The 25,363-nt window shown below is 60.3% G+C and overlaps 1 protein-coding gene across 1 annotated transcript in view; it reads left to right on the forward strand.

Moving 5' to 3' along the window:
- Positions 1–1,435: 1,435 nt before the first annotated feature.
- Positions 1,436–25,363, forward strand: part of LG05H6orf132 (linkage group 05 C6orf132 homolog) — a 45,187-nt gene continuing 21,259 nt past the window's right edge. Inside the window, exons 1-2 of the mRNA XM_048495791.1 lie at positions 1,436–1,681; positions 16,148–16,263. Coding sequence (XP_048351748.1) covers positions 1,528–1,681; positions 16,148–16,263 — 270 coding nt within the window. The 5' untranslated portion in view covers positions 1,436–1,527. The remainder of the gene's footprint in view (positions 1,682–16,147; positions 16,264–25,363) is intronic.

Here is a 25,363-nt window from a genome sequence, read left to right on the forward strand (position 1 = left end):
AATCCCAGAAAAGCAATCAATTCTTTGTATCTGGCTTTTCTGCCAGTTTACCTCATATTGCCTCGCCTCGGGACTCATTTTGAGGTGTAAATATTGGTCCTTTGGCCATTCACTGTGTATGTGTCTGTATGTATTTATTTATTTTATCAAATTTATATGCCGCTCTCCCTCATAAGGCTCAGAGCGGCTTACAATCAGGATGAAACAAAATACATTAATAAAATACATTAAGATACAGATTAAAACAAATACAATACAATACCATAAAATACATTAATAAAATACATTAAATACATTAAAATAAATTACATTAAATACATTAAAATAAATTACATTAACCTGAATCCGGCAGCATTCCTCACAATGCTGTTTGTAGGTGAGTTGGATCTATGCATGCACCCTTACTTGTGTGTTGGCTCTTTCCTTTGCTCTTGGAAATTGTGGTTGTTTTCCTGAATAGACCGTCAAGAATGGCAACTATCACCCATCCCTGAAACTTATTCAACTTCCTCTCTTTTTCTTTGAGTCAGCTCTTGAATGCTTGGGGGCATATATTCAATGCTTAAAATATACATTTTTGTTTTATTATTTTTTATTCTTTATTCTTTAACAAAACCATATTTCAATTTTACAAGTGCCTTTTCAAAAGTTTTCATCCAGGACTATCCTGGTATACATAGGTTATCAATCCCAGTTAGCCCCTCTCACTCTGTCTCCAGCTAATTCCCCCAGCCAGAGTGGAAACTGTCCACTTAGAGTAGCAATAAGGTCACAATCTCATTAGGGGAAAAAGGACTTTCTTACTGGAAAACTGACCTCTTCCACTCATTATGATCTCAATATTTGCTGGGAGCTGTTTCTTGGAACTACCCTCTATGTCAAGTGTTCTTAATGGCTATTTCCTATCTATGGGGAGGCTCACCAAAGTCCATATCTGCCTTGAAATTTTAGGTGGGTGGAATTCCATGGCTATGTATGAGGAGAATGTTAATTTTAAAATCTGTGTACATATATTTTCTACCTTATATTGAAACATATGTTTTTAGAAATGCTGGTACCTTTTCTGAGCCTTAAACAATGATACATGCTATGAGCTGAAAGAAATCAGGAACTGACATGATAGATTTGGAAATTCATGCAACACACACCAGTGTTTTTTGTTTGACTTTAGCTTTGAAAACCTGGAAAGAGCCTTTTGACCAGGAGCCTTTGTTAGCCTTTGGACGTGGCAGTGCTTTGGGGAAGACCTTCAGAAGTCCCTGGGCTTAAAAAAAAAAGTCTGCTGCTTTTAACAATGGCTTATTGTAGCAACGAGAAAAGAATGTGACCGACAGAGCTGCTGTGGGGTGTGGCTAGGTAACAGAAGCCAGCCCTCTACCTGCTCAGGTGGTTTACTTTTAAAGCAGCTGAAAAGGTAGCTCAGAAGACTAGCACCTGCCGGAGCCTCTGCTGGCTGGTGGTGAGCAAAGTGAAAATATGCCTTGCTAGAGGGACCATTTGGTGACACGAAGAAAGGCAGAAGTCAAAATGAAGAAGCATCACTCTGTGCAGGGGACTATTAGCAGACTCTTTGGGAAAAAACATAGCAGCAGCAGCAACAGTTCCACCACCTCCCTCTACGTCACCAATCCCCCCTGGATCTTCACACAGGAGGTCGCTTCAGACAGCCTGGCACGTTCTGGTCAGTATGGCTTCTCTTTTGTTTCTCCTTTGGCGGCTTGGAAGGGAGGGAAAGGACCACTTGAAGAGATTAGTTGTTTCTTAGTGTTCAGTTTCACCTGATCAGGCTTCAGATGGAAGAACATTCAGCCCCAGAAATAGCTGGAAAACTCAGAAGTGAACAGCAGTGACACTGTTTGGGGTGCTTGTTTTGTACCACTTGAGAGAGCTCTGTGAAGTAGCTGTTACAGCTGGGAAGCTAGAGGAAGTCTTTCATAGGAATGACTGGATTAAACAGAAGCATGTTGGAACCTGTGAAAGTACACTGGGAGCCTGTGATCGGTTCTCTACAAACAAAGCAATGATAAAAGACTAGGAGGAATCCAGCCTAAAGCAGGGAATAGTGGGTTGTGGGTGCAGAGGCCATAGCATATGATGAGAAACAGATCTATCAGACAGTTGAACAGAAATGTCTTCCATGGTTTTGTGAGAGAATAGAGTTGCACTTATATCAGCAGTAGGGAAGCCATAAGGAAGATATTTATCAGGCACTTCTGGTGTTGGGGGCTATAGACTTGTTTATTTTGTGGCTCTAATTCCTGTCCTGTAATTTGTAATTGTGCTGTAAAAGCCCAGGTGTTGAGATGTGGGATGGTGCACTAGGTCAAATGTTGGGCCATCTAAGAGAACAGGAGTTGTTGCAGCAAGTTCAGGGTGCGGGCTACAAGACACAGCTGCTGTTCAACCTCTGCTTGCTTCAGCCTAGGATTGTGTGGGAGTCCCACACAAGTGCTATGGGAACAATCTGGAGTTGTGTCGTAGAGCTCTCCACAGATGGCATTCTTTGTGTTAACACTTAGTTATGTAACATGTGCCTGTGTGTCAGGCTGTGGCGCTGACGGTCTCAGAATTTAGGACAGTGAAATTTTGGATGAAAGGGAAACCCAAGCAGTGAGAGAAGGGGAAAATGTCACTGAGATTAAATGAAATGTGAAGCTATGCCCTTTGGCTTGCTTTTAGTTCAAAAGAATGAGTCAGTTCTTTGCTATGGAAAAATGTTCCTCATTTCTTAATTGCCAAATTTATGCCCCCGTATCTGTTGACACCAGAGTTCTTTTGGCAGTAAAGACAGAAGTAGACCTCCTAGCTTGGCATGATTGGCCCTCTGTTGTTCCCAATTTGTGGGATCTTAAAGTGAATAATCATGATTGTGCTGCTGTTGACTAAGTCTTTGAGGATGCATCTGAAAGCCCCCCTCCCTCCAAGTTCCAGTCTTTTACATTCTCATCTGTACTGTTCATCATGTTTCCTACCCATGCTTTTTGTCTTTTCTCAGTATGGCCTTTCTGGGGCTCAGATGGTGAATAGATCAACAATATATAAAAGCAGTAAATAATGTTGAGTAATCATACTCCAGTATTTACCCATGTCATTAAAAAACTTAATCCATGAGCAAAATGGAAGTAGCTATTTTTCTTTACCCCAGATGTGAAATTGTCTAAGAATAGCACTGTGCTGTACAAGTATACACAGTCATGCTTCCAATAATTTTGCTAGAGTGCAAAAGATGGAGCAACTCCATCTCTGTGGAATTCAGAAGCAGTTGGGACTATGCTATGTGTGCTATGCCAAGTGTCCCTCTCTCCCTGGGGAAAAACCTGTGTAAAGTGGTAGAAAGATGGAAATGTAAATATTTGGCATTGTTTCATCTAAAAAGAAAGAAAACTTCAGTTATGGGGAATGAGGAACAATGTGAGAGGTTACAAGCATAGAAAACCTCAGAGGGTTATATATCCAGATCAAAGTTTGGATATTTTACAAATGAATCGTAAGGAACAGTTTGTGGAGGGGGGTCTTGTTAGTAAAACCGCTCACTCGATCTAACAGTCTGAATGACTTGACAATGCCCTCCACCTCCCAAAAGTATGTTCTTTGTCGAAACTTCCCTATAGTCTGTTTACATATACAGTTGTATCATTTTTTTATGTTGTTCCTCCCATGTATTTCCAACTCAAATTACATCTGTTGCACTCTGGCTGTTTTTAACCAATAAAAACATTAAGCATATACTCTTCTATTTATGTTGTTTTTTATGTGTATATACATCATTCTATTTACATTATATTATATTTGCTTCACCCCCCAGGGTTGAGAAAGATTGTTATGTATACTTGAAGGGGGTGAAGCAAATATAATATAATATACTGTAAATAGAATGATGTATATACACATATAAAAAACAACATAAATAGAAAAATATATGCTTAATATTTTTATTGGTTAAAAACAGCCAGAGTGCAACAGATGTAATTTGAGTTGGAAATAGTTTACGCACTGCTATTCCTCCCATGTATAACACTTTAAGGAGAAATCAGCTGCACATGGGCACCTCATACAGACATAGCTTGCACTAAGCAGCTGTCATTGTTGTGACTGCTGCTGGAATGACTGTTGCAATTTTGGAAATGCCTACAGGTCACCGCCAACCTAGCTTGCATGAGAAAAAAATCCCATATGTGTACCACTGTACAGATATTCCCAAATCAATGTATTTAAAGGTCTATTCAGCTGCTGTAGTCTGACAAATGGTCACTTTACTGTCCATTCTTTCCTTGTGTTCTCACCATTTGCTTCTTGTTCTTTCTTTTATGCTGCATCTTCTTCAGAATAGACAACTTCGCCTTTTTGTATCTTCACATGACATAACATGATCCTGATCTGTGACTGTGACCCTAGGCGCTGCTGTAGAGAAGCTAAACAGAATTAGCCCAAGTCAGCTCTTGCCTGCCTTACTATTGAGAAATACAGCGCTCAGCTTGATGAAATGTGGGAGATCCTGACTCCTTTTTGCTAAAAAGCAGCCACTGGGTAGGTGTGTGATTTGGATTAGGTCCACTGTACTGGGGCAGCTGGGGTTAACTGTTCCCTCTTGCACTGTTTGCCCAAGAGAAACTGGCACTCCTTTGCAGCTTGAGAGCCTGAAAAAGAGAAGAGACAGACAGATTGCTAATTCTGTTGTCCCAAGATATGGTTGGAAGATGTCTGATCCCCAACCATGTAAAAGTTATGCATGTTTTCCTCTGCTAATTACCTGAGTCTGAAATCTCCTGGGAACCCCATGTGCATGGCTTTGATTTCCATGAGGTAAGCATGGCACGATATTAATGTAATAAATAAACATTTGAGGTGTAACACTGAAGATATCCCAGGGTGAATAAGTCTCTCTCCTTGGATATTTGCAGCATATTTCCATGCTGCATGTGCTGGAATACATAAGCTAGTCCCCACCTTAGTTTTGCATCGGATGAATTGCTAAGTAAACACAGGTTACCCAACCTGAAATGGGTGTGGGCTTGTGGGTGTCACTGACTCAGAGATTCTTGAATCCTGTCCCTGGTGCCTCCCTTCCCCCTACACCTCCCTTAAAGCTATGGATGCAGTTAGAATAAGGAGACAGCTACACCTCTCATGAGTAATTAATGACACAACGTTGTTAGAAATGTTTAGAAATCGCTCACTAACAAATCATACAAATTATATCTCAGTGTTTGAGAGGGTAAAATTCAAGCACTGGTGGAGATGCCAGTGAGTGTCTTCATTACACACAGATTTTGGTGTCCTTTCTTTCAATGATGCACTCTTCACTGTTTTAATTATTGTTTATGATTAATGAAATGCTGTTTTTCTTGGGAATAAAAAAAGATTTAGGCTTTCTTTTTCACTTTTAGTCATGGTGACACACTGAAGAAAATCCTTTTTTGGGGGGGGGGGTTCTGCCATTATGATGACTTTAAAAGACAGGTGTTTGTGTGCTAATGACTGTTCAGGAACATGGGCTTTAAAAATCAGAAATATTAGGATATTAATAAATGGCTCTCGACTAACAAGATCTATAAAGAATAATGCCCACCAGGTTCAAATCATTTAAACCAAACATAAGCAGCCTTTCCTAGACCATGTGGTGACTGATTTTTAGGAAAACCATATGTGTATCTGTTGCTCTTCTAGAACCACACAACAATGCCTTCATATCTCACTGGCTCCCTGACTTGTCTGTTATAGAGATAGTGATGCTAGAATAATGTATTGCCATTTTGTAGGGAATAAGCTATTGCCATTTTGTGGGAAGTTGCTTCGCTGACCTCTGACACTTCTGATTTAATGCACAAACATCCAATCCTGAGCCCAAAGTTATCAGCGTCATCACAGGGAGTTCTCAAAGCATGAAGCACCATTTCCTAAGTTAATGGATGCAGCAATCCTCTTTGTCTCTTTCTGAGAGATTCTATTGGATCAAAAGGGAGGAGCTGAATAGGCTATATTGGCTGGCGTATTGATTGGGGGCTACTATGATATCATTTCTTTTTTAAAATGATGGCACTTTAGGTTCTTTTGAGTAGATTTTAGAGCACCCTGTGAATTCACATTGTTTTGAAGCTTTTAAAATATACCGGATATGAGAGGACAGTGGACTTTACTGATCATGCTTATCAATCTACATGCAATTTACACAAGGTTGTATTTTTCAACTCCAATAAGATTCAATTTGCAAAGCTATGCTTAAAACTCTCTGTGTGTTAAGTATCGCCAAGTCACTTCCAACTAATGGTGACCTTATGAATCAATGTCTTCCAAAACATCCTAATTAGCAGCCTTGCTCAGGTGTTGCAAGGAGGGCCATGGCTTCCTTTGTTGAGTCAGTCCATCTCATGTTGGGTCTTCCTTTTTTCCTCCTGCTGCCTTCAACTTTTCCTAGCATTATTGTCTTTTCCAGTGAGTCTTGTTTTTTTCATAATATGACTGAAGAAAAATAGCCTCAGTTTGACCATTTTGGCTTCTAGGGAGAATTCAGATTTGATCTGGTCTGGAATCCACTGATCTGTCCATTTCATGGTCCTTGGTATATATTCAACTCTCCACCAGTGCCACATTTCAGAGGAATGAACTTTGACTGTTCGCTTTCCTCACTGTCCATAGTAACATGTAACAATTTTTCTAGCTCCTTCATAGCTGCCTTCCCCGCTCTGTCTCCTTCTGATTTCTTGATTGTGTTCTCCCTTGTGGTTAATGATTAAGCCAAGGAATAAAACTGTTTTAATTTCTTTATCATCAACCTTAAAGTTGTATAATTCATTACTTTTGTCTTCTTGATATTCAGGTGTAATAAAGCTTTGGCACTTTCTGCTTTAACCTTCATAAATACTCATTTCAAGTTTTCACAGTAATGAGGTGTCATCTACATATCTCAGAATGTTAAAAGTTAATGCTAATACTTAAAATTATATGCCCCGAATCCAGAGGAATTAAATGGGCTCCATGCACTGAAAATGTTTCTGGCACAGGAGACTTTCATGACACCCCAACTTTCTTTTGTTCTGTCCAGTGGATTTGATTTCATGTTTGTAAGGATTCTTTACAATTGAGCCTTATCCTCTGCTGTCCTTACAGGATTCGGTCCTCATAAGAGTCATCTATCAGAAGAATTCAAAGTTTTAAATTGCATCACTGGAGCTAAGGCTGACAAACATTTACTTTTCTTCAATCTGTGGAGAATTTCATTGTTATTCTTGAATAGGAGTGGTAAGAGAACTCTGTGGGGATAGTCAACATTCTCCGCAGTGTTATCAACTGTGTAGTCATCTACCTGTAGGGATCTCAGCCTAAGTATAATCAGACCAAGAGCAAGACAACTGTTTCTCAAGATGGCATGTACAGCTGACTCAACACACCAATCTCAGACATGCCTATATGGATGTCAGTATAGATATCATGCACTTCAGTTCACCAGAGTGCCCTGACTCAGCCTCCCATCTGGTCAGCCTTCTTCACATTCCACACCAGCTGCCTGGCACCAGCCCAGCTTATAATGAAAGATTTATGTATGCATTATGAATTTATACCCAAAAGTAAAATAAAAAATAAAGCATTGGGGCACTCTTGAATACAGTTAGCTGCTAACTTTAATTAGTTTTTTTCACATATCTTGCCTTTTGGTTTCATGGACGGTTAACCTCTATCTATCTTCATTGTTGTCCGGAATGAACAGAGGTTTACTCTGCACACAAGATCACTGATTCTTCAGCATGGAAGTCACATCATTCAATTGCAAGATGAAATACACTTTCTTTATACATGTGAAGCTAGCCAAACTAATGGCATTGACTGCATAACACAGTATATATGGATCAAACTATGTGCCTATCCTGGCTAGTGTGGTGTAGAAGAAAAGAGAAGAAGAGTTTTGGATTTATATCCCCTCTTTCACTCCTGCAGGAGACTCAAAGGGGTTTACAATCTCCTTGCCCTTCCCCCTCACAACAAACACCCTGTGAGGTGGGTGGGACTGTACGTAGGTGAGGTAGGTGTAGGTTAAGAGCAGGTCGATTCTAATCTGGAGAACCAGATTTGATTCCCCACTCCTCTACCAGAGTGACAGAGGCTTATCTGATGAACCAGATGTGTTTCTGCACTCCTACATTCCTGCTGGGTGACCTTGGGCTAGTCATAGTTCTTTGGAACTCTCTCAGGCCATTTCTGCATGGCCAGCTGAGCGGGCGTTCACATGGATGGTCCCCCAGCCTTTGCACAGGCTGTGCTGCTCCCAAATGACTCTTACCTTCTGCCGCCTTCCGTTGTGTTGTGGAGGCCAGGGGACACGCCCCCGTGGCCAGAGCGACAGCTCTGGGGTTGAAGGCCAGGAGACGTGTCCCCTGGCCTCCACAAAGTGACAGAAGGTGGCAGAAGGTAAGAGCTGTTTGAGAGGGCTGTGGGAAAAACACCGACTTCCACCCAGTGCCGTTCGCGAGGTTAAAAAATGCCATTTCAGGGGGAAGAGACAGCCGCTGCATTGATTTGGCAGCAGCACCTGTGCAAAAGTTCCCCCCCCCCCCCAAAAAAAAACCCCAGTGTTTTATCTGGCCGAAATAGTTGATTTTGGCCCTTGTAGAAACAGCCTCAGCCCCACCTACCTCACAAGGTTTCTCTTGTGGGGAAAGGAAGGGAAAGGAGCTTCTAAGCCACCTTGAGTCTCCTTACAGGACAGAGAGGTGGGGATATAAATACAAACTCTTCTTCTTTAAGTATATTTTAAATTTGCCTAAATGTGCTTTTTCAGCAAAGCAATTTGCTGTTGGGAAACTCTGACCCAGTGCGGTTGACGTGCTTCTAGAGACTGAATACCAGGTTACATCAGGGTTTCTCGAGCTCCTCAGTTTCTGGCAGGGGGGGAGCTCTGGCATTGGAGGTGAAGGCATGTTGGTGGATACTGCAGCTGCTTGGCTTTCCCACGGCACCATATACCTGCCTGTGGCAAGCAGTTGCAACATTTCAGCAGTCAAGCCATCTGAAGAGAACCTGTGTGGGCAGAGCACACTGCAGGGGTGGAGAGAGCAGCAACTTGCAGAGAATCTAAAAGAGGAGAGTAACAAAGTTTAGAAGCCTGTGCTCTGACAGGCTATGCTTTATATTTGATTTAAAATGAGCCAGAATAGGCACATAGTGTGATCCATATACACTGTGATGTGAGGTCAATGCCATTAGTTTGGCCAGATTCACCTGTACAATTTTTCAGCACATTTCCTGTTTTGGGCGCATGTGTGTGAAAAACAGAGAGGCACATTCACAAGCTTAATAAACAGATCTTTAAATGGATCTGTATTGGTTTTCTGAACTGATGGGTGGGTGTGGATGCAGATTGATCCACAATTCTATTTCAGCTTCCCAGTACATACCGGTATTTGATTGAGGACCATAAACATTGGCTTTATACCAAGTTAGAACATTTGTTCCTCTGGCTCAGTATTTTCTACCATATCTGATAGCTGGTTTCCAGGGCCTTAGGCAAACAAGGGCCCTTGCCAACACTTGTTATAGAAGATTCGTCAAGTAGAGGTGCTAGCCATTGAACCTGCAGCATTGTGCCGGCAAACCTTGACCACTGAACCATGATCCTGCGTAAATTATGGTATAGTCTCTGGCTGGGATCTCAGAAGGACTTGGACCAGTTTCCATTGTGTTAGAGAGAAAGAAGGAACTTTTTCTATATCACCTGTATTGGTGAGTAGACTTAAATCTAGATTATGCAGGTTGAACACCGAGGATCATTGTCTGGCTTTGGGCATCTCGTTTTTTCTTCTGCCTTAGTTGTTCCTCTATTAAATGAATGGCTAGTAATATATATCCTTCTAGTAATTATCAGGGTAACGCTTGGAAAATACATAGAATAGGTCCCCACCTATTCCACCAAGGCAATTTGACCCCAAGAGTGAAATATCAATCTTGCTGGAGCATCCTTAAAATCCAGACAGCCATTTTTGATGAATAATGGAATCAGCTGCAACGCCCCAGTTGCAGAAGGGCTTGTGGGTAAGTGGTCAAGCTCATACTTTCATTATAGAAGGTTCCACTTTGGTCCTTAGTAACCCTATCTTAAAAGTTCTGAGAAGCAAATGTTAGGAAACAACTATTTGTTAGGAAAGAACTGCTTGGGTCTCTAAAGAGCTGCTGCTGCCTGCTGGTCACAACAAACATACTGAACTAAATCATCAATGGCTTGCCTTTGTATAAGGAAGATTCATGGGTATTGATATCAGTGTAATATTTTCATGCCTATCTTTCTGAGCTATTTGACAGACAGACATCCAAATCACATCTTTTCATCGTCTTGAAAGGCTTTAAAAATGAGTGGAGAATAAAGTGAATTGCACTTTGTCAGACACAGCCAGTTTCTTACGTGGTGGTTTGGGTTGACTTTTTTCTCCTACGTAGTCCATTTTGGGGAACTTTTTAGGGTGTGCTTCAAGTTGTGATGCAGATATTTGTCGAAGCAATTTCACCCACCCACATCAAGGTTAGCCTGATTAACTGCTACTTTATTTAGCTTAATTTTGTCATTAGAGAGAGAATCCAGGCAGAAGAATCACAGATTAGGAGGATAGGTGAGTCTGAGTGTCAGTGGAAGCTCTCAGCACCGTAGACCAGACAACCAAGCATCAAATTGCAGCTACAAGTTGGGTAGCAAAATAAACACGAACTCAAATTAGTATCTCTTTAAGAGCCCAACTAGATGCGATGTTGGAAATCTATGGTAATCTTGCCCATATCTTTAAGTTTCTTCTCTCCCCCTTTCTGCCCAGAACTACTGCTTGCTCTGCTGGGGAAAATGTAGTGGATTATAATATGACTCATCCTTTTGCCTTGTGCTGGTGAGGATTATGTGCTGGATTCTCTGTATCTACCGAAGCTAAGTGGTTCGCAGCTACATTTGCTCTTGAGCTTCTGATTTTTTAAAATCAAGGATGATTTAAGTAACCTTTTCACTCTTTCTTACCTTGAACTAGTAATGAAATGCAATGGATTGAAATGGGTGCGGGCCTTTTCTTGTGGGAATGCATCTTGTTTTATTGCTGGTACTGCATTTTCTGTGCCTGTGCCTTCTTCCTCTGTACTTTGCTTTAATGTTTGCTTTCTCAATAGTAAGTCACTATAGAGCAGCCCTTCAAGCATAGGTGGGGTTTGCAGACTTTGAGTGTCTCTACTGATCATACCTGTTAATTCATTCTGCTCACCTGAGAACCTTATTAAAGTAAATTATAGGCTATGTTCACTGCTAGAAAGGACAACTCAGAGAGGTGTGACCTATTGCAAGAACTTAGGACTGGGAGCTAGGAAGTCCCAGAATTCTATGACCAGTTTTGCCACCGAATTTATCATCCTGCTTCCTTCCTGTCATTTTAACAGTGCTAATAATTATATTTAGCATAAAAAAGACTGCTTGTATCTACAGAAAGGACTGGCATTTCAAATAGTTGCTCTTCTCAAAAAGGCAGGGTCCAGAGGGTGGCATGATTGACAAGGGTTCAACAGCTGTGCTGTTTTCCTGTTGCAGGAAGCACACAGAGCAATCACAGTCAGGGAGCTGAAAGAATCCAAGGGCTAAGCAAGTGAAAAGGGTTGGGAACCTCTGATCAAGAAGGTATTGAATTATAAGTTTACAGTGGGGTCTATTGCTGAAAACACCAAAAGCCACCACTCTGTGGTTCTTTTTGTTCCTAGAAGAATGGAAATAAGTAGATACTATTATGGCCACACCACAACAATCCGTTTAGGGTAGATGTTGGATAGCCAGAGGAAAAATCTGTTTGGCTATGAAATTAATTGGATGGTTTTATAAATCTCCGAGCGTCATCTGCTTTACCTCAAAAAGATATAACTTTTTTTAATGGGCTTTACATTTTAAAAATGTTTTGTAGTAGGTCACTTTGTTATAGGTGAGAAAAAGAGAAAACAGAGAGAATTTTGTTGGAGAATGGATTGATCTTGAATCTATTGTACATGGCCTACGTGAAAACACCATGTAAGAAAAAAGATGGCAAACCATGTATAGATACTGGTTCTGGTGGGTTTTCCAGGCTGTGTGGCCATGGTCTGTTGGATTTTGTTCCTAACATTTCGCCTGCATCTGTGGCTGGCATCTTCAGAGGTGTATCACAGAGTGAAATCTGTTACACACTGTGTCCAGAGAGAAGGAAAACTTCTATATATATACTAGACCACCAGGAACCAACACTGTATAATATGTATAATACTTTTGCCCAATCCTAATGTACTTGCTTTCAATGCATTCTGTAATTGCATAGATATTATTAGAGAGTGGTTGTTGGTATGCCCTGAAGGGGAACCAAAGTCTGCGTAGTGTTGCCCAATCATTAGGCAAGGGAAGATGGTTGGCCTCAAGTAGCAGATCTGGAGTGCCACATATTGGCCTGGATCCAGCCTCATTAAGAAATTTCCAAGTGCCCTTAAGTTTTCTTAAGAAGCAACAGTTTCAGAGAATACCTGTGTTGGTCACCTGTGTAGAGCTGTTAGATCTGAGACCAGTTAGCAGAAACCCACAACATGTTCAGGGTATAAACCTCTGAGAATCAGAGCTCCTTTTACCAAACATGGGTAGGAATGGAGGTCTTGAGTCTTTTTATCCCTGTCATAATGTGGGAGTGGTGTTGTCAAGAAAGTTTTTTTAAAAAAAAATTGGGTTTATAGACCGCCCTCCCCCGAAGGGCTCAGGGCGGTGAACAACATATAACAGAGCACAATAATAAATTAAAATCCAATAAATATAGGTTAATATGGCTCTAATAATAAACCCTATCTTATTAAAAATACAACATTATTAAACTTAGCATTAAACTAACATTAAAACAAGATGGCGCCAGCTTCAGTTCACCCAGAGCCCCAGAGGGGGGATGAGGCGGTGGATCCACTTGATGTTATAATAAAGGAGAGGGAGGAGAAGAGGAGAGGGAGGGGGCCCCTATCAACGGCTAGGCTCCCCAAAGGCCCGGTGGAACAGCTCTGTCTTACAGGCCCTGCGGAACTCAACCAGATCCCGCAGAGCCCGAACAGCTGGTGGGAGAGCGTTCCACCAGGCGGGGGCCAGAGCTGTAAAGGCTCTGGCCCGAGTGGAAGCCAGCCGTATCATTGAGGGGCCAGGAATCACCAGTAGGTTGGCCTCTGCCGAACGCAGAGACCGATTCGGGACATATGGGGTAAGACGGTCCCGCAGGTACGTGGGTCCCAAGCCGCGTAAGGCCTTAAAGGTTAACACCAACACCTTGAAAATGATTCGGTATTCTATTGGCAACCAGTGCAGGCGGCGGAGCACAGGCGTGATGTGTTCTCTCATGGCACCCCCTGTGAGCATACGAGCCGCCGCATTCTGGACCATTTTTAATCTCTGAATCAAACGCAAGGGAAGGCCCGCGTAGAGCGAGTTGCAATAGTCTAGCCTGGAGGTGACCGTTGCATGGACCACAGTGGCCAGGTCAGCTCGGGAGAGGAAGGGGGCCAGCCGTCGGGCCTGACGAAGATGGTAAAACGCGACCCGGGTTATATGGGCCACCTGGGTCTCCATTGAAAGAGACGAATCCAGGTGGACCCCCAGGTCACGAACAGAGGGGGCCGGTGCCAATATAGCCCCCTCCCACACCGGCGGCTGAAAACCCCCCACCTCCCCCTCGCGCCTCAACCAGAGGATCTCCATCTTCGATGGATTCAGTTTCAACCTGCTCTGTCTCAACCAACCAGCCACGCCCTCCAAGCAATGCTGGAGAGCTGCAGGGGCGGCGGTCGCTCCCCCCTCCATCAACAGGATGAGCTGGGTGTCATCAGCATATTGATGACACGTCAGCCCAAAGCTCCGCACCAACTGAGCAAGGGGTCACATGTAGATGTTAAATAACAGCGGGGACAGCAGCGCTCCCTGAGGCACACCACAATGAAGTGAGCACCTCCGGGATGCTTGGTCCCCACACCACACTTGCTGAGTCCGGGCCCGGAGAAACGAAGCAATCCATTCAAGGACAGTGCCTCGCACCCCGGAAGCGGCCAGGCATGATCGAGTTTGTAAAGATGGCGCAGTGATTTTTTGCTGGCTTCACTCTTCCATTGCAGATCTCACTATGTTGTTCCTACTGGTATTCTGGTCACTATCTACCAGGACAAAATGCCATAGGGCTAATTTGCCATACCCCCTTAAGAAAGGAGCATTTAAGTTTTCTTATGTACATGGTTGGATCTAGGCCATTGTGGATTACTTAGTTCATTTTCTATTTTTGCTGTGTTGGAGCCATTTGGATTTTCTGCTTCAAGTGCCAAAAGGCCCTGAAAGAGACAACAGCAGCTTTCTGCTGTGTACCTCCTGGCATCTGGCACCACTGGCGTAGCTCCAACGGGGACATCCGGGGCGTTCCGCCCCGGGCGGGCTCCTGCCAGGTCACGTGGGGGGCGGCAGCGTCGGCTGCTGGCTGCCGGTTATGGCTGGGCTGCTGGGGGCGGATGTGCAGCCCAAGCAGGCCTCCTTGTGGGCGTGCTGAGGTTGCTTGAGACGCGCGGAGTTTGAGGGGGCGGGCCCACAGCTTGAACAGGCACCACATGTGACCTGTGTCTAGCATACGGCTTGAAGAGGAGCAATGGAAAGGCTGCTGTAAAGGGAGCCCTTTCCACTTCTGTGAGTCCCTAAGCGCCTGCCTGCCGGAGCCTGAAGACAAACAACAGGTCAGGTAAGCAGCACGCAGGCACTGGCTGGCAGGCAGCCAGACTGGCCTTGGATTGATCCGGCCGGGCGGGTAGGGGCGGCAACGACTACCCGCTGTTTGGGAGGGTGGGGGCTGTTTGGGAGGGTGGGGGGTGGCCTGGGTGACTCTCTTCCTCCCCTCGGCTGCTCTGGGGGTGTTTGGCGCGCTCCCTGGCCGGCAGGGCCTTTTGCAAGGATTTTTCTCCTGTAAAAGAGCCTGCAAGAAAGTCTCCAGCTCTCTTACAGGAGAAAAATCCTTGCAGAAGGCCCTGCCGGCCATGGAGTGCGCCAAACACCCCCAGAGCAGCCGAGGGCAGCCCCAGCCAGGTCTTGATCCGAGGGGGTGGGGGGGCGGGCGAGCCGCTGTTTGGGAGGGTGGGGGGTGGCCTGGGTGACTTTCTTCCTCCCCTCGGCTGCTCTGGGGGTGTTTGGCGCGCTCCCTGGCCGGCAGGGCCTTTTGCAAGGATTTTTCTCCTGTAAGAGCCTGCAAGAAAGTCTCCAGCCAAAGGCCAAAGTTTGAGTGCCACTGGCAGAGGCTGAGCTAGTGGCAGAATCAGTTTTATATAGGGGTATGATAAGGGTAGAAAGGGAAAGGCTTTCTCACCGAACTTGAAGGAACTTGCTCATGCATTTGCCACAAGTGACTCATCAAAGTTTTGAAAATATGGGATATTCCGAGCTGTACTGGCAGGCCTGCTTCTTATTTTGCTTTTTGTTCCTGAGGACCAACACCTAGTAGGAAAAGTGCTGCATTTCATCTGGAGGTACATGACTTGGAATCTTTGTTCACCTACAGATCCCAGCTCACTGGATGGTACTGGCCAAAAGGATTGTTTTGAGGGTGACCTATGTTAGTTCCAAACTTCCTTGCTGTTGCTTGAGAATAGATACAGCATGCATTGAAAGCAAGTTATTTAGGATTGGGCAAAATTGTACCCATGATAATGTAAAAATTGCAGTCAGAAAAATACACAAAAAGGGACTGTTATTGGCATGGGAAAAGTCGCAATTTAGGTCTGAATATGTCATTTGAAAACAACTTTTACTTTGAATCTTATATTTATAAATTAGGGCAACTGAACACATTATGTTTTAAGTGTACCACCTAAAATGTCCAAGTGTGAAGTATGAACATGGCAAATGCAAGTATCAATCAGATACACTTCTCATGGAGCTGTGATGGTAAAGACCCTGTCAGGGATATACTTGGTAGCAAAATCTATGAAATGTGACCCGGAGTTCTCCAATCCAAAATACTACAAATGCCTCAACATTGTCATACAGTTATTCTCTTGATTTTCATCTTATTCATTAATACTCCCCCCCCCCCGCACCCAAAATACAACTTCACACATTTTGAAGACATGTTTGCATTTGATTATCTTTTATTGCTTACGTGTTCCTGTTTTGGTTTAGGTGATGCAGAAGGCATCTACCATGGGGATAATCGCTTTGGGACAGTAACAGATTCTGGAACAGCAACACTTAAGCCACGGCCAAGAGTCCGACCTCTGCTGACTTTCTTACCACTTGTGAGTATTTTCTGTTTGATTTGGGTAGGGCCTGGATTAAGTTTGCATGATGTGTATGAACCCTTAGTGCCATGTTACTTCTATAAAATGAAACACAAAGTGAGAGGAAGGATAGCATGATACAGACCTGCAGGGCCTGTGAGACAAAGCTGTTCCATTAGGCCTGTGGCTGAGGCAGCAACAGTTTACCATTGAATGGCGTCACTCTCTTTTCCCCATCCCTTTCCCTTCTTGTTTTTCTGCTTATGAAAATAGAAATGTACTCTTTCCTTTGTCCTGAGAGTTTTAGTTGCTAAATAGTTTTTTAGGTAGCTGTAGATTGTGGGTTTTAATGTTTTATTTTATTGTATTTTGTATGTTGGAAGCCACCCTGAGCCTATGAATGAAATTAACAACAACAACATATTTGTACTGACTTTGCCTAGGAGCAATATTCAAAATTCTTCTCTTCACAGAGCTCCAGGGAAAACATCAATAGAACCAGAATTACAGACCTGTATCTTAAAGTACTGTCATAGGGTTGGCAATTCCTGGTTGGCAAATTCCTGAATTTTTGGAGGGTGGATGGGTGGGGGGGGGGGTGGGTGGGGGGGGGGGTGGGTGGGGGGGTGGGGGGGGGGGTGGGTGGGGGGGTGGGTGGGGGGGGGGGGGGGTGGGGGGGTGGGGGGGTGGGGGGGTGGGGGGGTGGATGGGGGGAGGTGGATGGGGGGGGGGGGGGGTGGGGGGGGGGGGGGGTGGGGGGGGGGGGGGGTGGGGGGGGGGGGGGGTGGGGGGGGGGGGGGGTGGGGGGGGGGGGGGGTGGGGGGGGGGGGGGGTGGGGGGGGGGGGGGGTGGGGGGGGGGGGGGGTGGGGGGGGGGGGGGGTGGGGGGGGGGGGGGGTGGGGGGGGGGGGGGGTGGGGGGGGGGGGGGGTGGGGGGGGGGGGGGGTGGGGGGGGGGGGGGGTGGGGGGGGGGGGGGGTGGGGGGGGGGGGGGGTGGGGGGGGGGGGGGGTGGGGGGGGGGGGGGGTGGGGGGGGGGGGGGGTGGGGGGGGGGGGGGGTGGGGGGGGGGGGGGGTGGGGGGGGGGGGGGGTGGGGGGGGGGGGGGGTGGGGGGGGGGGGGGGTGGGGGGGGGGGGGGGTGGGGGGGGGGGGGGGTGGGGGGGGGGGGGGGTGGGGGGGGGGGGGGGTGGGGGGGGGGGGGGGTGGGGGGGGGGGGGGGTGGGGGGGGGGGGGGGTGGGGGGGGGGGGGGGTGGGGGGGGGGGGGGGTGGGGGGGGGGGGGGGTGGGGGGGGGGGGGGGTGGGGGGGGGGGGGGGTGGGGGGGGGGGGGGGTGGGGGGGGGGGGGGGTGGGGGGGGGGGGGGGTGGGGGGGGGGGGGGGTGGGGGGGGGGGGGGGTGGGGGGGGGGGGGGGTGGGGGGGGGGGGGGGTGGGGGGGGGGGGGGGTGGGGGGGGGGGGGGGTGGGGGGGGGGGGGGGTGGGGGGGGGGGGGGGTGGGGGGGGGGGGGGGTGGGGGGGGGGGGGGGTGGGGGGGGGGGGGGGTGGGGGGGGGGGGGGGTGGGGGGGGGGGGGGGTGGGGGGGGGGGGGGGTGGGGGGGGGGGGGGGTGGGGGGGGGGGGGGGTGGGGGGGGGGGGGGGTGGGGGGGGGGGGGGGTGGGGGGGGGGGGGGGTGGGGGGGGGGGGGGGTGGGGGGGGGGGGGGGTGGGGGGGGGGGGGGGTGGGGGGGGGGGGGGGTGGGGGGGGGGGGGGGTGGGGGGGGGGGGGGGTGGGGGGGGGGGGGGGTGGGGGGGGGGGGGGGTGGGGGGGGGGGGGGGTGGGGGGGGGGGGGGGTGGGGGGGGGGGGGGGTGGGGGGGGGGGGGGGTGGGGGGGGGGGGGGGTGGGGGGGGGGGGGGGTGGGGGGGGGGGGGGGTGGGGGGGGGGGGGGGTGGGGGGGGGGGGGGGTGGGGGGGGGGGGGGGTGGGGGGGGGGGGGGGTGGGGGGGGGGGGGGGTGGGGGGGGGGGGGGGTGGGGGGGGGGGGGGGTGGGGGGGGGGGGGGGTGGGGGGGGGGGGGGGTGGGGGGGGGGGGGGGTGGGGGGGGGGGGGGGTGGGGGGGGGGGGGGGTGGGGGGGGGGGGGGGTGGGGGGGGGGGGGGGTGGGGGGGGGGGGGGGTGGGGGGGGGGGGGGGTGGGGGGGGGGGGGGGTGGGGGGGGGGGGGGGTGGGGGGGGGGGGGGGTGGGGGGGGGGGGGGGTGGGGGGGGGGGGGGGTGGGGGGGGGGGGGGGTGGGGGGGGGGGGGGGTGGGGGGGGGGGGGGGTGGGGGGGGGGGGGGGTGGGGGGGGGGGGGGGTGGGGGGGGGGGGGGGTGGGGGGGGGGGGGGGTGGGGGGGGGGGGGGGTGGGGGGGGGGGGGGGTGGGGGGGGGGGGGGGTGGGGGGGGGGGGGGGTGGGGGGGGGGGGGGGTGGGGGGGGGGGGGGGTGGGGGGGGGGGGGGGTGGGGGGGGGGGGGGGTGGGGGGGGGGGGGGGTGGGGGGGGGGGGGGGTGGGGGGGGGGGGGGGTGGGGGGGGGGGGGGGTGGGGGGGGGGGGGGGTGGGGGGGGGGGGGGGTGGGGGGGGGGGGGGGTGGGGGGGGGGGGGGGTGGGGGGGGGGGGGGGTGGGGGGGGGGGGGGGTGGGGGGGGGGGGGGGTGGGGGGGGGGGGGGGTGGGGGGGGGGGGGGGTGGGGGGGGGGGGGGGTGGGGGGGGGGGGGGGTGGGGGGGGGGGGGGGTGGGGGGGGGGGGGGGTGGGGGGGGGGGGGGGTGGGGGGGGGGGGGGGTGGGGGGGGGGGGGGGTGGGGGGGGGGGGGGGTGGGGGGGGGGGGGGGTGGGGGGGGGGGGGGGTGGGGGGGGGGGGGGGTGGGGGGGGGGGGGGGTGGGGGGGGGGGGGGGTGGGGGGGGGGGGGGGTGGGGGGGGGGGGGGGTGGGGGGGGGGGGGGGTGGGGGGGGGGGGGGGTGGGGGGGGGGGGGGGTGGGGGGGGGGGGGGGTGGGGGGGGGGGGGGGTGGGGGGGGGGGGGGGTGGGGGGGGGGGGGGGTGGGGGGGGGGGGGGGTGGGGGGGGGGGGGGGTGGGGGGGGGGGGGGGTGGGGGGGGGGGGGGGTGGGGGGGGGGGGGGGTGGGGGGGGGGGGGGGTGGGGGGGGGGGGGGGTGGGGGGGGGGGGGGGTGGGGGGGGGGGGGGGTGGGGGGGGGGGGGGGTGGGGGGGGGGGGGGGTGGGGGGGGGGGGGGGTGGGGGGGGGGGGGGGTGGGGGGGGGGGGGGGTGGGGGGGGGGGGGGGTGGGGGGGGGGGGGGGTGGGGGGGGGGGGGGGTGGGGGGGGGGGGGGGTGGGGGGGGGGGGGGGTGGGGGGGGGGGGGGGTGGGGGGGGGGGGGGGTGGGGGGGGGGGGGGGTGGGGGGGGGGGGGGGTGGGGGGGGGGGGGGGTGGGGGGGGGGGGGGGTGGGGGGGGGGGGGGGTGGGGGGGGGGGGGGGTGGGGGGGGGGGGGGGTGGGGGGGGGGGGGGGTGGGGGGGGGGGGGGGTGGGGGGGGGGGGGGGTGGGGGGGGGGGGGGGTGGGGGGGGGGGGGGGTGGGGGGGGGGGGGGGTGGGGGGGGGGGGGGGTGGGGGGGGGGGGGGGTGGGGGGGGGGGGGGGTGGGGGGGGGGGGGGGTGGGGGGGGGGGGGGGTGGGGGGGGGGGGGGGTGGGGGGGGGGGGGGGTGGGGGGGGGGGGGGGTGGGGGGGGGGGGGGGTGGGGGGGGGGGGGGGTGGGGGGGGGGGGGGGTGGGGGGGGGGGGGGGTGGGGGGGGGGGGGGGTGGGGGGGGGGGGGGGTGGGGGGGGGGGGGGGTGGGGGGGGGGGGGGGTGGGGGGGGGGGGGGGTGGGGGGGGGGGGGGGTGGGGGGGGGGGGGGGTGGGGGGGGGGGGGGGTGGGGGGGGGGGGGGGTGGGGGGGGGGGGGGGTGGGGGGGGGGGGGGGTGGGGGGGGGGGGGGGTGGGGGGGGGGGGGGGTGGGGGGGGGGGGGGGTGGGGGGGGGGGGGGGTGGGGGGGGGGGGGGGTGGGGGGGGGGGGGGGTGGGGGGGGGGGGGGGTGGGGGGGGGGGGGGGTGGGGGGGGGGGGGGGTGGGGGGGGGGGGGGGTGGGGGGGGGGGGGGGTGGGGGGGGGGGGGGGTGGGGGGGGGGGGGGGTGGGGGGGGGGGGGGGTGGGGGGGGGGGGGGGTGGGGGGGGGGGGGGGTGGGGGGGGGGGGGGGTGGGGGGGGGGGGGGGTGGGGGGGGGGGGGGGTGGGGGGGGGGGGGGGTGGGGGGGGGGGGGGGTGGGGGGGGGGGGGGGTGGGGGGGGGGGGGGGTGGGGGGGGGGGGGGGTGGGGGGGGGGGGGGGTGGGGGGGGGGGGGGGTGGGGGGGGGGGGGGGTGGGGGGGGGGGGGGGTGGGGGGGGGGGGGGGTGGGGGGGGGGGGGGGTGGGGGGGGGGGGGGGTGGGGGGGGGGGGGGGTGGGGGGGGGGGGGGGTGGGGGGGGGGGGGGGTGGGGGGGGGGGGGGGTGGGGGGGGGGGGGGGTGGGGGGGGGGGGGGGTGGGGGGGGGGGGGGGTGGGGGGGGGGGGGGGTGGGGGGGGGGGGGGGTGGGGGGGGGGGGGGGTGGGGGGGGGGGGGGGTGGGGGGGGGGGGGGGTGGGGGGGGGGGGGGGTGGGGGGGGGGGGGGGTGGGGGGGGGGGGGGGTGGGGGGGGGGGGGGGTGGGGGGGGGGGGGGGTGGGGGGGGGGGGGGGTGGGGGGGGGGGGGGGTGGGGGGGGGGGGGGGTGGGGGGGGGGGGGGGTGGGGGGGGGGGGGGGTGGGGGGGGGGGGGGGTGGGGGGGGGGGGGGGTGGGGGGGGGGGGGGGTGGGGGGGGGGGGGGGTGGGGGGGGGGGGGGGTGGGGGGGGGGGGGGGTGGGGGGGGGGGGGGGTGGGGGGGGGGGGGGGTGGGGGGGGGGGGGGGTGGGGGGGGGGGGGGGTGGGGGGGGGGGGGGGTGGGGGGGGGGGGGGGTGGGGGGGGGGGGGGGTGGGGGGGGGGGGGGGTGGGGGGGGGGGGGGGTGGGGGGGGGGGGGGGTGGGGGGGGGGGGGGGTGGGGGGGGGGGGGGGTGGGGGGGGGGGGGGGTGGGGGGGGGGGGGGGTGGGGGGGGGGGGGGGTGGGGGGGGGGGGGGGTGGGGGGGGGGGGGGGTGGGGGGGGGGGGGGGTGGGGGGGGGGGGGGGTGGGGGGGGGGGGGGGTGGGGGGGGGGGGGGGTGGGGGGGGGGGGGGGTGGGGGGGGGGGGGGGTGGGGGGGGGGGGGGGTGGGGGGGGGGGGGGGTGGGGGGGGGGGGGGGTGGGGGGGGGGGGGGGTGGGGGGGGGGGGGGGTGGGGGGGGGGGGGGGTGGGGGGGGGGGGGGGTGGGGGGGGGGGGGGGTGGGGGGGGGGGGGGGTGGGGGGGGGGGGGGGTGGGGGGGGGGGGGGGTGGGGGGGGGGGGGGGTGGGGGGGGGGGGGGGTGGGGGGGGGGGGGGGTGGGGGGGGGGGGGGGTGGGGGGGGGGGGGGGTGGGGGGGGGGGGGGGTGGGGGGGGGGGGGGGTGGGGGGGGGGGGGGGTGGGGGGGGGGGGGGGTGGGGGGGGGGGGGGGTGGGGGGGGGGGGGGGTGGGGGGGGGGGGGGGTGGGGGGGGGGGGGGGTGGGGGGGGGGGGGGGTGGGGGGGGGGGGGGGTGGGGGGGGGGGGGGGTGGGGGGGGGGGGGGGTGGGGGGGGGGGGGGGTGGGGGGGGGGGGGGGTGGGGGGGGGGGGGGGTGGGGGGGGGGGGGGGTGGGGGGGGGGGGGGGTGGGGGGGGGGGGGGGTGGGGGGGGGGGGGGGTGGGGGGGGGGGGGGGTGGGGGGGGGGGGGGGTGGGGGGGGGGGGGGGTGGGGGGGGGGGGGGGTGGGGGGGGGGGGGGGTGGGGGGGGGGGGGGGTGGGGGGGGGGGGGGGTGGGGGGGGGGGGGGGTGGGGGGGGGGGGGGGTGGGGGGGGGGGGGGGTGGGGGGGGGGGGGGGTGGGGGGGGGGGGGGGTGGGGGGGGGGGGGGGTGGGGGGGGGGGGGGGTGGGGGGGGGGGGGGGTGGGGGGGGGGGGGGGTGGGGGGGGGGGGGGGTGGGGGGGGGGGGGGGTGGGGGGGGGGGGGGGTGGGGGGGGGGGGGGGTGGGGGGGGGGGGGGGTGGGGGGGGGGGGGGGTGGGGGGGGGGGGGGGTGGGGGGGGGGGGGGGTGGGGGGGGGGGGGGGTGGGGGGGGGGGGGGGTGGGGGGGGGGGGGGGTGGGGGGGGGGGGGGGTGGGGGGGGGGGGGGGTGGGGGGGGGGGGGGGTGGGGGGGGGGGGGGGTGGGGGGGGGGGGGGGTGGGGGGGGGGGGGGGTGGGGGGGGGGGGGGGTGGGGGGGGGGGGGGGTGGGGGGGGGGGGGGGTGGGGGGGGGGGGGGGTGGGGGGGGGGGGGGGTGGGGGGGGGGGGGGGTGGGGGGGGGGGGGGGTGGGGGGGGGGGGGGGTGGGGGGGGGGGGGGGTGGGGGGGGGGGGGGGTGGGGGGGGGGGGGGGTGGGGGGGGGGGGGGGTGGGGGGGGGGGGGGGTGGGGGGGGGGGGGGGTGGGGGGGGGGGGGGGTGGGGGGGGGGGGGGGTGGGGGGGGGGGGGGGTGGGGGGGGGGGGGGGTGGGGGGGGGGGGGGGTGGGGGGGGGGGGGGGTGGGGGGGGGGGGGGGTGGGGGGGGGGGGGGGTGGGGGGGGGGGGGGGTGGGGGGGGGGGGGGGTGGGGGGGGGGGGGGGTGGGGGGGGGGGGGGGTGGGGGGGGGGGGGGGTGGGGGGGGGGGGGGGTGGGGGGGGGGGGGGGTGGGGGGGGGGGGGGGTGGGGGGGGGGGGGGGTGGGGGGGGGGGGGGGTGGGGGGGGGGGGGGGTGGGGGGGGGGGGGGGTGGGGGGGGGGGGGGGTGGGGGGGGGGGGGGGTGGGGGGGGGGGGGGGTGGGGGGGGGGGGGGGTGGGGGGGGGGGGGGGTGGGGGGGGGGGGGGGTGGGGGGGGGGGGGGGTGGGGGGGGGGGGGGGTGGGGGGGGGGGGGGGTGGGGGGGGGGGGGGGTGGGGGGGGGGGGGGGTGGGGGGGGGGGGGGGTGGGGGGGGGGGGGGGTGGGGGGGGGGGGGGGTGGGGGGGGGGGGGGGTGGGGGGGGGGGGGGGTGGGGGGGGGGGGGGGTGGGGGGGGGGGGGGGTGGGGGGGGGGGGGGGTGGGGGGGGGGGGGGGTGGGGGGGGGGGGGGGTGGGGGGGGGGGGGGGTGGGGGGGGGGGGGGGTGGGGGGGGGGGGGGGTGGGGGGGGGGGGGGGTGGGGGGGGGGGGGGGTGGGGGGGGGGGGGGGTGGGGGGGGGGGGGGGTGGGGGGGGGGGGGGGTGGGGGGGGGGGGGGGTGGGGGGGGGGGGGGGTGGGGGGGGGGGGGGGTGGGGGGGGGGGGGGGTGGGGGGGGGGGGGGGTGGGGGGGGGGGGGGGTGGGGGGGGGGGGGGGTGGGGGGGGGGGGGGGTGGGGGGGGGGGGGGGTGGGGGGGGGGGGGGGTGGGGGGGGGGGGGGGTGGGGGGGGGGGGGGGTGGGGGGGGGGGGGGGTGGGGGGGGGGGGGGGTGGGGGGGGGGGGGGGTGGGGGGGGGGGGGGGTGGGGGGGGGGGGGGGTGGGGGGGGGGGGGGGTGGGGGGGGGGGGGGGTGGGGGGGGGGGGGGGTGGGGGGGGGGGGGGGTGGGGGGGGGGGGGGGTGGGGGGGGGGGGGGGTGGGGGGGGGGGGGGGTGGGGGGGGGGGGGGGTGGGGGGGGGGGGGGGTGGGGGGGGGGGGGGGTGGGGGGGGGGGGGGGTGGGGGGGGGGGGGGGTGGGGGGGGGGGGGGGTGGGGGGGGGGGGGGGTGGGGGGGGGGGGGGGTGGGGGGGGGGGGGGGTGGGGGGGGGGGGGGGTGGGGGGGGGGGGGGGTGGGGGGGGGGGGGGGTGGGGGGGGGGGGGGGTGGGGGGGGGGGGGGGTGGGGGGGGGGGGGGGTGGGGGGGGGGGGGGGTGGGGGGGGGGGGGGGTGGGGGGGGGGGGGGGTGGGGGGGGGGGGGGGTGGGGGGGGGGGGGGGTGGGGGGGGGGGGGGGTGGGGGGGGGGGGGGGTGGGGGGGGGGGGGGGTGGGGGGGGGGGGGGGTGGGGGGGGGGGGGGGTGGGGGGGGGGGGGGGTGGGGGGGGGGGGGGGTGGGGGGGGGGGGGGGTGGGGGGGGGGGGGGGTGGGGGGGGGGGGGGGTGGGGGGGGGGGGGGGTGGGGGGGGGGGGGGGTGGGGGGGGGGGGGGGTGGGGGGGGGGGGGGGTGGGGGGGGGGGGGGGTGGGGGGGGGGGGGGGTGGGGGGGGGGGGGGGTGGGGGGGGGGGGGGGTGGGGGGGGGGGGGGGTGGGGGGGGGGGGGGGTGGGGGGGGGGGGGGGTGGGGGGGGGGGGGGGTGGGGGGGGGGGGGGGTGGGGGGGGGGGGGGGTGGGGGGGGGGGGGGGTGGGGGGGGGGGGGGGTGGGGGGGGGGGGGGGTGGGGGGGGGGGGGGGTGGGGGGGGGGGGGGGTGGGGGGGGGGGGGGGTGGGGGGGGGGGGGGGTGGGGGGGGGGGGGGGTGGGGGGGGGGGGGGGTGGGGGGGGGGGGGGGTGGGGGGGGGGGGGGGTGGGGGGGGGGGGGGGTGGGGGGGGGGGGGGGTGGGGGGGGGGGGGGGTGGGGGGGGGGGGGGGTGGGGGGGGGGGGGGGTGGGGGGGGGGGGGGGTGGGGGGGGGGGGGGGTGGGGGGGGGGGGGGGTGGGGGGGGGGGGGGGTGGGGGGGGGGGGGGGTGGGGGGGGGGGGGGGTGGGGGGGGGGGGGGGTGGGGGGGGGGGGGGGTGGGGGGGGGGGGGGGTGGGGGGGGGGGGGGGTGGGGGGGGGGGGGGGTGGGGGGGGGGGGGGGTGGGGGGGGGGGGGGGTGGGGGGGGGGGGGGGTGGGGGGGGGGGGGGGTGGGGGGGGGGGGGGGTGGGGGGGGGGGGGGGTGGGGGGGGGGGGGGGTGGGGGGGGGGGGGGGTGGGGGGGGGGGGGGGTGGGGGGGGGGGGGGGTGGGGGGGGGGGGGGGTGGGGGGGGGGGGGGGTGGGGGGGGGGGGGGGTGGGGGGGGGGGGGGGTGGGGGGGGGGGG

Source organism: Sphaerodactylus townsendi, linkage group LG05, assembly GCF_021028975.2.
Source record: "Sphaerodactylus townsendi isolate TG3544 linkage group LG05, MPM_Stown_v2.3, whole genome shotgun sequence".
NCBI classification, from domain to species: Eukaryota; Metazoa; Chordata; class Lepidosauria; order Squamata; family Sphaerodactylidae; genus Sphaerodactylus; species Sphaerodactylus townsendi.